This window comes from Syngnathus floridae, unplaced genomic scaffold, assembly GCF_059516105.1.
Source record: "Syngnathus floridae isolate MCC-2025c unplaced genomic scaffold, RoL_Sflo_1.0 HiC_scaffold_74, whole genome shotgun sequence".
Taxonomy (NCBI): domain Eukaryota; kingdom Metazoa; phylum Chordata; class Actinopteri; order Syngnathiformes; family Syngnathidae; genus Syngnathus; species Syngnathus floridae.
In genome coordinates, this window is record NW_028284103.1 from 23,570 (window position 1) to 36,823 (window position 13,254).

Here is a 13,254-nt window from a genome sequence, read left to right on the forward strand (position 1 = left end):
ATTACTACTTTGGATCTATTCTACATTACTTGGCAACAACATACTCTGTAACAGATTAGGCAGTATAATCACATATGTTAACTTGAGAGTGCCCACACTCAATCTACTTATCGTGATGTGTTAAATCAATTACTGTTAGACATTATTTGTCTGATAATCTACCAAATCTTTGAATTGAAGAATTTGTGATTTAATTAATAGCTTGTTCAGGGTAATCAGACTTGTATATAATTCTAATGGCCTTCTTTTGAAAACTATTCTGAATTACAACTTTGGATCTTATATTACTTTGCAACAATCTACTCCGTGACAGATTAGGCAGTATAATCACATATGTTAACTTCAGTGCCCACACTGTATTTATTTATGGTTATTTGTTAAATCAAGTACTGTTAGACATGAAATAGGAAGTGTTTAACATAAATGTTATGGCTACTCACCATTGTAGCTCGCTCCTGGTCAATGATACGAGCCTCTTCTTGCAGTGGAAAACTTGCAGCCAACAAACACCGTGGAACCTAAAGGAATGAAATTAAACATTAACATTTCGCCTCGACCAATTTTCACACGTACAACGCAACGCGGCTACACTTCTGCTATTACAAACGTAAATCTCCTTAAACACAATGAGTGTTACTTACCGTGTACGCTCTAGACGGTCCAGTTGCAAGCAGAAAATAAAGATATTTCTGTTGATAATCGTCGCTGCTCAGTGGCTCACGGCCATCGCGCCAACAGATTTGAATTTTGGCGGAGGTTCGGGCAATTACGTCATATCCGCGGCATTTGACTGCGACGTAATACCCGCTTATCTGAAACGGCAGTTAAAAGTAGAGTTACATCAAGTTTTCTTGGAACCTAAACGAATGAAAGAAAACTATCATTTGGCCACAACCAACATTCACAGATACAACACAACGTGCGGGGTTGAGGTTAAAGATTGAGTGAAGGGCCCTCGTTTTAAACTACTGTTTTGAAAAGGAGTGGGAACAAGTAAGACGTATTTAATTTATTTAATGGGAAGTAGTAAGACTTATTAAATTTATTTAATCTACTTTTCTTCCCAGGCAAAATTTGATGTGCTGCAATTCCAAATTTCCAAAGTGAATGAAGGAATGAAGTCCTTTAAATTATGATTTTGTATAAATACTAGGCATTAACACAAAATCGACGGCACAAAATGGGCAGACTTTACTTGTTTGAAAAGGACTGGTTACAAGACAGACTTTTTTAATTTATTTAATGGGAAGAAGACTTATTTAGTTTAATTGATCTATTTTTGTTCCCTGCCAAAATTCGATTTGCTGCAATTCCAAATTTCCAAAGTGAATGAAGGAAAGAAGTCGTTTAAATTATGATTTTGTTTAAATACTAGGCATAGACACAAAATCTACGGCACAAAATGGGCAGACTTTACTTGTTTGAAGAGGACTGGTTACAAGACAGACTTTTCTGATTTATTTAATGGGAAGAGGACTTATTTAGTTTATTTAATCTATTTTTGTTCCCTGGCAAAATTGGATTTGCTGAAATTGTATTTTGCCAAATCTCGATTTGAGACCTGATAGGAAGTATTAAACGCTTAGTTAAATCAATACAAGTTGGTAAGAAGAGCGAGTAATGTTGGTTGAACCGATGAATGAAGGTTGAAAGCAATTTAAATTATGACTTTGTATAAATACTAGATATTAACAGAACATCTACTGCGCAAAATGGGCAGAGTTTACTTGTTTGAGAAGGAGTGGCTTATTCAAAACTAAGATTTATGTAATCTGTTTGTTCCCAGGCAAAATTGGATGTGATGCAATTCCAAATTTCACCACATGATGGTGCCCAATTTTGACTTCATAGGACATATTAAACACTTAGCTTGTTATTATGTTCAAGGTAATCAGATTTGTTTATCATTCTAATGGCCTCTTCAAAACTATTCTGGATTACTACTTTGGATCTATTCTACATTACTTGGCAACAACATACTCTGTAACAGATTAGGCAGTATAATCACATAGGTTAACTTGAGAGTGCCCACACTCAATCTACTTATCGTGATGTGTTAAATCAATTACTGTTAGACATTATTTGTCTGATAATCTACCAAATCTTTGAATTGAAGAATTTGTGATTTAATTAATAGCTTGTTCGGGGTAATCAGACTTGTATATAATTCTAATGTCCTTCTTTTGAAAACTATTCTGAATTACAACTTTGGATCTTATATTACTTTGCAACAATCTACTCGGTGACAGATTAGGCAGTATAATCACATATGTTAACTTCAGTGCCCACACTGTATTTATTTATGGTTATTTGTTAAATCAAGTACTGTTAGACATGAAATAGGAAGTGTTTAACATAAATGTTATGGCTACTCACCATTGTAGCTCGCTCCTGGTCAATGATATGAGCCTCTTCTTGCAGTGGAAAACTTGCAGCCAACAAAAACCGTGGAACCTAAAGGAATGAAATTAAACATTAACATTTCGCCCGGACCAACATTCACACGTACAACGCAACGCGGCTACACTTCTGCTATTACAAACGTAAATCTCCTTAAACACAACGAGTGTTACTTACCGTGTACGCTCTAGGCAAAATTGGATGTGATGCAATTCCAAATCTATCTGAAACGGCAGTTAAAAGTAGAGTTACATCAAGTTTTCTTTTTTAATCAACACAATCATTTACAACCGTTGACCAGAAAGAATCGTCGAAATTCGACGTCCCCCACAAACGCCACGCTCACTCGCTTTTCAGGGCAACAAAAGTACTTCTTTTTAAAAACGATGAGTTGTACTTACCGTGTACGCTCTGGACGGTCCAGTTGCAAGCAGAAAATAAAAATATTTCTCTTGTTAGTCGTATGTTACCATCCGCTGTGTCTTTGTCAACATCGCCGCCATTTTCCTACTTCCTGCTGCGAGCCACGCCCACGGATTTAAATTTGGGCGGAAGCTCTTTCCATTGGCGTCGTTTTCGCGTATAGCAAATCCGATTGGTTGGGAAGGGTTATGCAGCCGAGGAGTCCTGTGATCGGTGGGATGTAAAGTAGGCGTCGACGTCACGTCCGCGTCACGTGACCACGACGTGGCAGACGTCAAATAGCAACCGCTGTTTTGTTTAGTAGACTTACAGTTGTTATGCATTGACATAATGGCGCACACACCAAATAGATTTAAATAAATTAAATAATTCTTCTGCCCACTCTCTTTTAAACAAGTTAACTCTCCCCGCGGATTTGAATTCCGGCGAAAGTTACGCCCATCGACGTCACGTATGTCACGTGACCACGACGTGGCAGATGTCATATAGCAACCGCTGTTTTGTTTAGTAGATTTACAGTTGTTATGCATTGGCATAATGGTGTGCACTCAAAATAGATTTAAATAAATTAAATATTTCTTCTGCCTACTCCCTTTTAAACAAGTTAACTCTGCCCACGTCCATTGACGTCTTGTCTGCGTCACGTGACCACGACGTAGCGACGTCATATAGTAACCGCTGTTTTGACCAGTAGACTTAGTTATTATGCGTTGACATAATGGCGCACTGGTTAGCATGGCCACCTCTTAAGCATGATGATGCGGGTTCGACGCCTGATCAATGTTAGCATGGAGTGAGCTGAAGTGCATGGCGCTGAAGATTTGAATCTTTGAAATGCGCTGAGGTCTGACATATCAGGCAGAATGGTTTGCCATCACGTTCAACAAAAAATAGAAACTTTCCCACTCTGATTAAAACGTCCTGTGTTCATCTACGTATTTTTGTTTTGCTGTGCATCTTTTCCCTGCCATTTCGAGAGCCCAATTGACACTCATAGTTTAAAGAAATGTGTTTGCCCATCCTACTTTGTGGAGTTTCACCACATGCGCTTTTGACCAAAATACCAAATTGAACTCAAGTGAAGCCAACACGCACAACCCCCCCCCCCCCCCCCCCCCACACACACACACACACACACACAAATGTTGATATGAACATAAAAGAGCCGCATGCGGTTCGGGAGTTGCGGCTTGGCCAAACCTGTACTATACAACTTTATTTGTATAAAATTTTCACAACAGCTGTCACACAAACAAAGCGGGAAAAACCGAAGACGTGCGTGTTCCGCCCACGCTGGATTTATTTGCACCTTTGAAAAGACACCGTATTGCCGCAGATGTGGCAAAGAGTACTTTTGGGCATCTGAGACGGAAGGATGTCCAAAGCATCACGTCACCTGCTCTGGTAGGCATGGTGGTGGGACGTTGAGGTCAACCGCTTTGGGGTTGGCTGACTCTTTGATCGCAGGATGCCACACACTTGAAGACAGAAGCAGAAAAGCAGAGCTAAATGCAAAATGTACTCACCGGTGACTCCAATTTTTTTCCCCCCTGAAGAAACAGCTGGACGGGTGGCCCCGGCTGGCCAGTGGGACTCTTGTTATTCTGACCCTTTTTAGTGCGCGTTTGGGGCAACAACCGTTTTTTGTGGCGCTCTCTTCTGGTTCAAAAGTGCCCTGCATGTGAATTTGCTTTTCCTGCCTTCTGATTGGATGAGCGCCGGTGTGACGCGGTGCCTCTGTCACCGTGGCGGGGGGTATACGTTGGCATCGGAGCGTCTGCCAACGTCTGAGACCGGCTGGCAGTGTATCGGAGGTGTCGAGTGCGGTGCCGCTGGAGCTCACTCACCAGCTGGTGTTAGGGCCACAGAATGAAGGCCAAGGAGAAGAATAGAAAGAGAAACAGAAACTTCTCCTCCAATTGTTTGATTTGTCTCTTCTGAGCTTCGATGAATTCTTTCAGCTCTTTGTTCCTCTAGGACGGACAAATGGAAAGTGGCATTCAAAAGCCAGTAAGCGTGCAAGTAAGTGCCGGGCTGGCTTTGGGCCCTTACCTGTTGCGCGCTGTGCAGCAGATCCATTCTCTCTTGGAGGATGCAAGCGTCGCGCTCCCTCAACTCGCACATCAGGGCTCGCTTCCATTGGTCCACGGCGCTCCTAAGCTCTTCTCTCTGATCCGCCGTCAGCACGTCATTCACGCCAGCGTGGCTGGCTTTTTCGCCGTCCGTGGCGGGGCAGTCCCGCTGCGGTAGCGCCTCGTACAACATGGCCTCCAGCTCCAGGATCCTCTGGGCCGCAATCCTCGTCCATCAGTGGTCCGGCGGGAGATTTGAGGGCGGCTTACCTTATGAGCCTGGTCCATGGAACACTTCCTGAAGTCCAACTCTTCATCCAGGTAGCCCTTCTGCTTGCAGAACATATCCTAGCACAGCTCAAGGTCAGAATTGTTGGGGCACATTGCCGGAGTTCCCCTTGGCTGATGTCGCGTGTCTGTCTACCTTCTCACTTTCAATGTCCAACATCTTCTGTTGAAGTGCTGACTTGGTCACTTTGATGTATTCTAACCACTGAGGAAAGGCTGCTGTCACATAAGCAGAATGCGAGAGCGTGCGTGGACGTGCGCGTTACCTTCTCGGCTAGGGTGAGAAGGGTCCTGGCGTGAATCACGACCACCTGCTCCTCGTTGGTGAGATTCTGCAAGAGCCCAAAGGCACAGCGTCAACAAGCTTCTTTCAGCGCAAAGCCTTCCAAAAGTCACATTTGAGCCGCCGAGTCTCGTGGAGTGCGAACATAAGGAGTTCGACATACACTTACGGCGTTATAGCCCAGGATGTCCAGCTTCTTCATCAGATCACTGATGACGATGTCCGAGGGAAAGGCGCAAGGAGCAATGTAAGGTGTTCTGGGACCTCGGGTTAAGGTTAGGGTTGCGAGGGACGCCTTACCTACGCTCACGCCCTCGGCCTCGCAGTAGATCTGCAAAGGGCTGAGGCCGTCTGGGAAACGGACTTGCAGAAACTTCAAGACGGGGGAGCGCCACTCCCTCTCCTGAAAGGCAGAGGCATGCATCCGTCCGTCCGTCCGTCCGTCCGTCCGTCACATCTCTGGCCTCAACACGCTTGTGCGAGTCTTCCCACCTCCAGCTCCAGGATGCGGAACTCAAGCAGTTCGTTTTGGTCTCGGATATCCTGGATGTGCTCTTTCAGACGCGCTTCTTCCGCCTCCATCCGCCTGACCTGAAAAGACAGTCAGACCTCATCTGCGGGGCTTCCCGACAGGTGTGACGCCAAGCGACTCCGCCCAGCGCCTTTCTTTCCGTCACCTTTTCGGCCAACTGCTGATTGCTCTGACGCAGCAGCTGCTTCTCCTCCACCCACTTGACATTCTAGAAGAGACAAACGCGTGGACAGCTTTGGAATGTTGTGTCATTTTCATCCACAAATTCTTTGGTTGACTGGAAAATGACATTTGCTTTTCTCCGCATTTTCCCAGCCACGTTCGGGGGGGGGGTTGGTCCAGTAATGCCAGACGGATTAGTGACTGAAGAATGTAGCTATTTTGTCTGAGAAAAAGGTGTGCTCATTGATGAGCTTACCTGTCCTTGTTGCTTCAGCGCTGACTCCAGATCTGCTACTCTGCTTTGATAGTGACCCATTTCTACCATCAGCTTTTCTCTGGTCTGAAAGGAGGAGGAGGGAGGCTCCTCCTCCTCCTTTCAGACCAGAGAACACCCGAGGCTGGGTGAGAACGGGGAGGCTGCGACCCGGCCGGGGGTTGCGGGAAGGGGCGCCACCTTGATCTCCTTCTCGGCGTCGTAGTCCCCTTTCGCTGGTCTGGGCTAGCAGAGCGTAGGCTCGTTGCAGCGCTTGATATTCTTGCGTCAGCTGGCGGTAGCGAAGCTCCGCCTCTTCATGCACACACCAATGCAACACAGCACTAGTACCAGAATCAGTCAGACCGGCGACAAAGCACCCGCGACGCAAAGACGAGTCCGATTCCAGGCTGAAGAGGAATGTTTGGTGTCAATACGCTGGCAGAAATGGCGGGCTACCTCTTCGGGTTCCGTGTCGGGGGTTCTGTCGGTGTGAAAAGACAAGGACGATCCGTCCGAGTCCACCAACACGTCTTCGTCGTAGCCGTAAAATGTTTCGATGACCTGCGGGCGCGGAAGCAAACATCTCTCTGAACAAACTGAAGCGACACCTCACGATGAATCGACGAGAGGAACGATAGCGAGAAAAAGGCCATTTCATCTTGCGCAACACCAAGCAGCCGCAAACAAACAGACTCACCTTGCAGGACCTCACGCTTTGTTCCTCCTCAGAGATTCTCGACGTCGGTATCGTAGCAGCAAATCTCTCTCCTGTCGACACAAATAATCCGCCTTTGAGATTCTTTGGATGCAAAGGGAACGAACGGCTCCGGCGCAGAAACAAACGCGACTCACAATGACATTTCTGACATGAGCTCCTGTCTCCAGAGCCTGAAAAACACGTCACCGGCGATGATTGGAGGGACGCTCGTCTTTTCCAAAAGTGACAACTACAGGGTGTGTCAGGGTTTTCCAGATTATCTTTATCGTATCATTGTGTTGCTTTGACTTTGACTGCGACCTGTAATAAATAATATTATTTATCCCTTATTTATCCCTATCGCTTATCCCTTCCTACACAAAGTCGTAAAACACCCCTTGCTATGTTTTGACTAGAGGTCAAGGGCTTCCTCTATTCAATCCACTCTTACACCCACCCTGTTTCTCTTAATTAAAATGCTCGTGCAGGAGCCGAGAGTCAGACTTCATTCGTACAACGGATGGACTCTCCACCTGCAGGTGTCCAAAAGAACTTACTTGTCTCCCGTGTGGTTCTTGCAAAATAAGTTGGAGCGAGCGCAACTCTAACAGGGTGCATTTTGCCACTAGCTGCCTACGGACAATGACGTCGCGCTCGCGGCTCATGGTTGACGGGCTGAGCAGCCGGGCAAGTCCGTCGTTTTCAGCGCACAGCGAGTGGCAAAGGCGCTGACAAAACGGGAGCTTTGAGCTGCTGAAAACGGCAAAACAAGTCTAAAGCGTGTTCAAACGCGTGCGCACAATGCTCCTGCTTGAAAGGTCGGAATTTAAGGGGCCAATTTTTTGGATGGCGGCCGCCGGCCAAGCTTTGGACGGAAAAGGTTTCCTGGCGACAGCGAGCGAGCGCGGCGCTGCCGTACGTGCACCGAGTCGCCTGCCTGAAGACCTTGGACAAGTCGTCGATGATGTGCCGCTGCTCCACAACTTGAAGGAACTCCATTTCACCGTCCTGCTGGCCGCAACCGCGGTCCAGGTCATTGAGCGAACTAGGCCTTCTCTGTGGAACACAAATGCAGTGGACTCTGTTGGCACGCCGCCGTTGTCCGCGTCGACTTACCAAGCTTGCCATCTCCTCGTTCTCCTGGGTGACAAAGCGCACTTTGTTTTCAAGGCGACACAGCACCAGCGAGAGTTCTTCATTCTTCCTGCTCAGGCGTTTGTTTTTGTACAGGAGTGGCAGAAACTGGCTTTCTGTTTCTCTCAGTCGCTTTAGCTGCAAGCATGAAGTGCGGGATGTGAAAGACGCACAACACGCGGGCCAGAACGTATCCATTCCTTTTGCATCGGTTTGAACGGAATCGTGGCTTTGGCTCCCAATAAAAGACATCTACCAGGCAACCGACTCGCTGCGCCGCTCAACTAATAAGCAAGCGCAATGGGTGCCTCGCTGGATGGCGCGCATCAAACGTAGCGCAAACCTTCAAGCGTGCCGTCAATAAATTACCAGTTCATTGCGCTCTTCAGAAAGCAGGGCGTTTCGATCCTCCAGTTTCCTGATGACTGCGCTGAGCTCAGCGATTTTCAGATGAAACCGTCGCGTGTCCCGATCCTCCTGAGACTGAAAACGCCCCGCAACACACACACACAAGCACTCGTTCAAAGTTCAAAACTGTTTTTGTGCTACCTTCCTCCAGCAACGAACTAAGTCATGCGTACTGCAAGTGTGTGATGAGGTGGCTTACGCAATGAAGAGGATTGCTAGTAGCGGCGTTGACCCCACTTCCAGGGTAGTTTAGGCCCGCCCTTTGGGAATCCCTCAGGGCAGCGATCTGCTGCTCGGCAGCCTGAGTCTGCAGCTGAAGGCGGTGGACGTGGCCGGCCCCAGGGCTTCATCCAAAACACTAACCGCTCTGTCTTTCAGCTTGATCTCATCCGTCTGGATGTACAAACGGGGAGCGCTCAGGCAGGCGGGCAAACTCATTTGCCAGAATTGTGACAAAAACAAAGAGAGCAACCGGCCAAATTTTTTCTTGAATCGACTAGAACACCTTTGCTGTGACAAAAGCGAAGCGAGCAACCGGACATTTTCTTCTTGTGAAATAGAATAGAATAGAATGCCTTAGGTGTCATTGCACTGCAGGTATACAACGAAATTGGGAACATAGCCACGCACCGCGCATCTGATCAGTCCTACCAGTCGGCGGATCTCCCTCTCGCAGTCTCTCTTGGTTCGGCTCAGCTCCTCCCGATGCTGGTGATGAGCCGATCGGAGCTCGGCCGCTCGGGACTGCCAGGCCTGCTGGGCCGCTGCCAGGGCTTCTTCCGCGCTCCTGGTGGAGGCGACACCGCTCGGTCTCCCGACACCGCCGCGTCTCCTCCACCTCTGCCAGCAAAGCGCCCCCCCTCCTCACCTGAGCAGACATTGCGCCACACCGGGCCGTTGAGACCGCAACGGAGCGCCGCGACGCTTACTGGGGACAAGCTACACAATACGGTAGCAGCCGCATCGAAGCCCGACGTGGCGTGCGGATAGTCAGACACGGATAGAGCGGATCACCTTGTCCATGGAGCCGTCCCTCAGGCTGAGGACCAAGGCATTCAGTCGCTGGATCTCTCCATCTTTGATTTTGATCACTCTCATCAGCTCCATTTCATGCTGCCGCAGTAATGTCTCCCTGGTAATGGCTAACTCTTTCTGCTTCTCCTCATGGAGTTTGCTTTTGAGTTCCGTCATGGCGGCGGTGGCACGGTGGTGCTCCGCCCGCAGGTCCTGACTTCTCTCTCTCTCCAGACAGCTGACCTGACATGACTTAGACTTAGACAAACTTTATTGTCATCTTGTCTGCACATGGTGCATACAAAACGAAATTCCGTTGCATACGTCTTACAACAAAGTAGTGATATTGCAGTTGAATAGAAGTAACATATCCTATGAAAATATATATATATACATATATACTATATATATATATATATATATATATTAAAAATAAGTATAAAGTGCAGCAGTGATAATTATGCAATAGTGCAAGTAGGCAAAACAGTATTCAAGAGTGTGCAGAGGAATGCTAAACCATGTATTAAACTTCTATTTAAAGGGTTTATACAAGTTCAGTAAAGTTGGTAGTGCGAGATAGTGCAAGATAGAGGTCCGTAGTGTCATAAAGTACAGTTCTGTGAATGTGTGATGCAGAGTTCAGTTTAGAGCTCAACAGTTCTAGTGTTCAACAGTCTGATGACAGCAGGGAAAAAGCTGTTGCAGAACCTGGTGGACCTGCAGCGGATGCTGCAAACCTCTTCCCAGAGGGCAGCAGGGAGAACAGTCCATGGTGGGGGTGTGATGGGTCATTGATGATGTTACGGGCACGGGACATGCAGCGCTGAGATGAAATGTCCTGAATGGAGGGAAGAGGAGCCCCTATGATCCTCTCTGCTGTCCTCACCACTCTCCTCACGTTCTTCCAATCGGAGGCGGTGCAGCCTCCACACCACACAGAGAGACAGCTTGTCAGAATGCTCTCTATGGTGCTCCTGTAGAACGTCCTCATGATGGGTGGGGGCAGGTGGGCTCTCCTCATCCTCCGCAGGAAGTACAAGCGCTTCTGTGCCCTCTTGACCAGTGCCGTAGTGTTCATAGTCCAGGTGAGGTCTTCTGTGATGTGGACCCCCAGGAATTTGGTGGTGCTGACCACCTCCACAGCTGAGCTGTTGATGATCAGTGGAGCGTGGTGAGGCTGTTTTTTCTTGAAGTCGACAATGATCTCCTTCATCTTCTCCTCATTCAGGATCAGGCTGTTTTCTCTGCACCAGCCCACCAGCTGCTCCACCTCCTCTCTGTAGTCCAGGTCGTTGTTGTCTCTGATGAGCCCCACCACCGTTGTGTCGTCTGCTGACTTCACGATGTGATTGGTGGTGAACCTGAGGACGCAGTCGTGTGTCATCAGGGTGCACAGCAGGGGGCTCAGGACGCAGCCCTGAAGGGAGCCTGTGCTGAGGGTGATGACATCAGAGGTGTTCTGTCCGACCCGGACTGACTGAGGTCTGTTGGTGAGGAAGTCTAGCAGCCAGTTGCGAAGGGGGGTGTTGAAGCCCAGGTGTTCCAATTTTCCTACCAGATGCTGTGGGATGATGGTGTTAAACGCTGAGCTGAAGTCCAGGAACAGCCTCCGCACATGGGTGTTCTTCTCCTCCAGGTGAGCCAGGCTCAGGTGAAGAACGGAGGAGATGGCGTCCTGAGTGGAGCGGTTTTGCCGGTCGGCAAACTGGAACGGGTCAAATAATAGGGGGAGTCTGGAAACGATGTGACCTTTAAGCAGCCTTTCGAAGCACTTCATCATAACCGGAGTCAGTGCAACAGGCCGGTAATCATTAAATGAGGTGATTTGAGGTTTCTTCGGCACCGGAATGATGGAGGCAGTCTTAAAGCACGCCGGCACTGTGGCTTGGCCCAGCGAGGTGTTAAAAATGTCTGTGATGACCCCAGCCAGATGACTTGCACATTCCCTGAACACACGCCCAGGAATGTTGTCGGGGCCAGGGGCCTTACAGGGGTTGACTCTCCTCAGGGTCTTCAACACATCGGCGGAGTCAAGGCAGAGTACCTCCTCTTCCTGATGGGGGACAGTTTTAACTGCTGGAGTGCCGTTTAGTGCCTCGAACCTCCCAAAGAAGTTATTTAGACCATTTAGAAAGTCAGCATCAACTACACCCACCGGGGGGGGGGAGGGTGAGTTGTAGTCTGTAATCGCCCGTATGCCTTGCCACATACTCCTGATGTTTTTGACGTCGTGGAAACGATCCTGAAATTTTCGACTGCGGTCTCGCTTCGCTATCCTGATGGCACGGTTCAAGTTGGCTCTCGCTGTCCTCAGTGTCTCCTTGTCGCCAGACTTGAAGGCAGAGTTCCGCGCTCGTAGCGTTTGACGTACCTCCTCAGTCATCCAGGGTCGTTGGTTGCCCCGGGTGATGATATTCTTAGTGGTGCTGACGTCCTCGGTGCATTTGTTGATGTAGGCTGACACAGTCATGGCACACGCATGTCTAATCTACATCGGGAAAACTGGGAGGGAGGGAGGCAGGCAGGGAGGCAGGCAGGGAGGCAGGCAGGGAGGCAGGCAGTGTCTGTCTGTTGAGGTTTTCACCTTGTTCTTCTCCTGCTGAAGTTCTAACTGGACGTCCATCAGTTTGGTTCTCAGCTCGTCATTGGCGGCCTGAAGGGCGTCCGTTCGCTCCGCCTTGGCCCGCCCTGCCGGAGCTCGTTTGGACATCTCTTACTCGAGTCTCGCCCGGTCGTCAGTCAGAGATCACAACATTTGTACCTGGAGAGCACAAACGCAGCGCTGTTTTCCACTGGCTTCGAACTCAACTTCAATCGGTACCGTAACTTACAACATCATAAACATAGAACTAGCTTGACTTATTCATTGAATAAATGCATTTGGTTCTTCAAAACTGCATCACGCAACATAGCGTGACCGAGACGGCCGTTATCCACCTGCGTGAAGTTATTTGGTGAAATGAATGAGATGTTTAAGACACCATCGTTCTGTCTCTATGTAGATGAAGGTAAATAATCGATTGCTGAAGGTCCAAAGGTGTTGTGATAAACAAATAAACATATTAGTGATTAGTGACATATTTGTGATAAACATATTAGGCAGGATAATCACATATGTTAACGTGACTGCCCACACTGTATTTATTTATGGTTATTTGTTAAATCGAATACTGTTAGACATGAAATAGGAAGTGTTTAACATAAATGGAAGACGAAAGGGGTACTCACCATTGTAGCTCCTGCTGGTCAATGATACGAGCCTCTTCTTGCAGTGGAAAACATACAGCCAACAAACACCGTGGAACCTAAAGGAATGAAATTAAACATTAACATTTAGCCTCAACCAACATTCACAGATACAACGCAACGCAAACTACACAAACGTAAATCTTTTTAAACACAATGAGTTGTACTTACCGTGTACGCTCTAGACGGTCCACTTGCAAGCGGAAAATAAAGATATTTCTGTTGATAATCGTCGTGTTTGTATCCGGTGTCTCGCTCAAGGCCATTGCGCCCACAGATTTGAATTTTGGCGAGAGTTCAGCCTATTGACGTCATTTCCGCGGTGTAATACCCGCATAT

General features: G+C 47.8%; 1 protein-coding gene and 2 long non-coding RNA genes across 3 annotated transcripts; all 3 read right to left on the reverse strand.

Annotated features, from left to right (window-relative positions):
* Positions 1–435: 435 nt before the first annotated feature.
* LOC148377932 (uncharacterized) lies at positions 436–3,154 on the reverse strand. The gene is made up of 5 exons (XR_015856309.1): positions 2,802–3,154; positions 2,578–2,620; positions 2,377–2,454; positions 642–812; positions 436–518 (listed from the first exon to the last, which is right to left on the reverse strand). It is a non-coding gene; the product is annotated as an uncharacterized LOC148377932 (long non-coding RNA).
* Positions 3,155–4,934: 1,780 nt separating this feature from the next.
* Positions 4,935–6,476, reverse strand: LOC148377933 (janus kinase and microtubule-interacting protein 3-like). Its single transcript, XM_088368084.1, has 9 exons — positions 6,417–6,476; positions 6,144–6,206; positions 5,959–6,057; positions 5,636–5,869; positions 5,450–5,515; positions 5,320–5,388; positions 5,166–5,243; positions 4,985–5,109; positions 4,935–4,938 (listed from the first exon to the last, which is right to left on the reverse strand). The coding sequence occupies exons 1-9, from the start codon at positions 6,474–6,476 to the stop codon at positions 4,935–4,937; spliced, it is 798 nt and encodes a 265-aa protein (XP_088224210.1).
* Positions 6,477–8,612: 2,136 nt separating this feature from the next.
* On the reverse strand, positions 8,613–9,482 carry LOC148377934 (uncharacterized). Its single transcript, XR_015856307.1, has 3 exons — positions 9,307–9,482; positions 8,855–9,048; positions 8,613–8,730 (listed from the first exon to the last, which is right to left on the reverse strand). It is a non-coding gene; the product is annotated as an uncharacterized LOC148377934 (long non-coding RNA).
* Between the last annotated feature and the right edge of the window lie 3,772 nt (positions 9,483–13,254).

What these genes read in the sequence shown, in the direction of transcription:
- LOC148377933 (XM_088368084.1), bottom strand. Translation starts at nt 6,476, where the DNA reads ATGGGTCACTATCAAAGCAGAGTAGCAGATCTGGAGTCAGCGCTGAAG. An exon ending in TCCGCATCCTGGAGCTGGAG is followed by an intron (nt 5,870 to 5,958) that starts GTGGGAAGACTC and finishes TCTGCCTTTCAG; the next exon opens with GAGAGGGAGTGGCGCTCCCC. An exon ending in TGGACATTGAAAGTGAGAAG is followed by an intron (nt 5,244 to 5,319) that starts GTAGACAGACAC and finishes GAGCTGTGCTAG; the next exon opens with GATATGTTCTGCAAGCAGAA.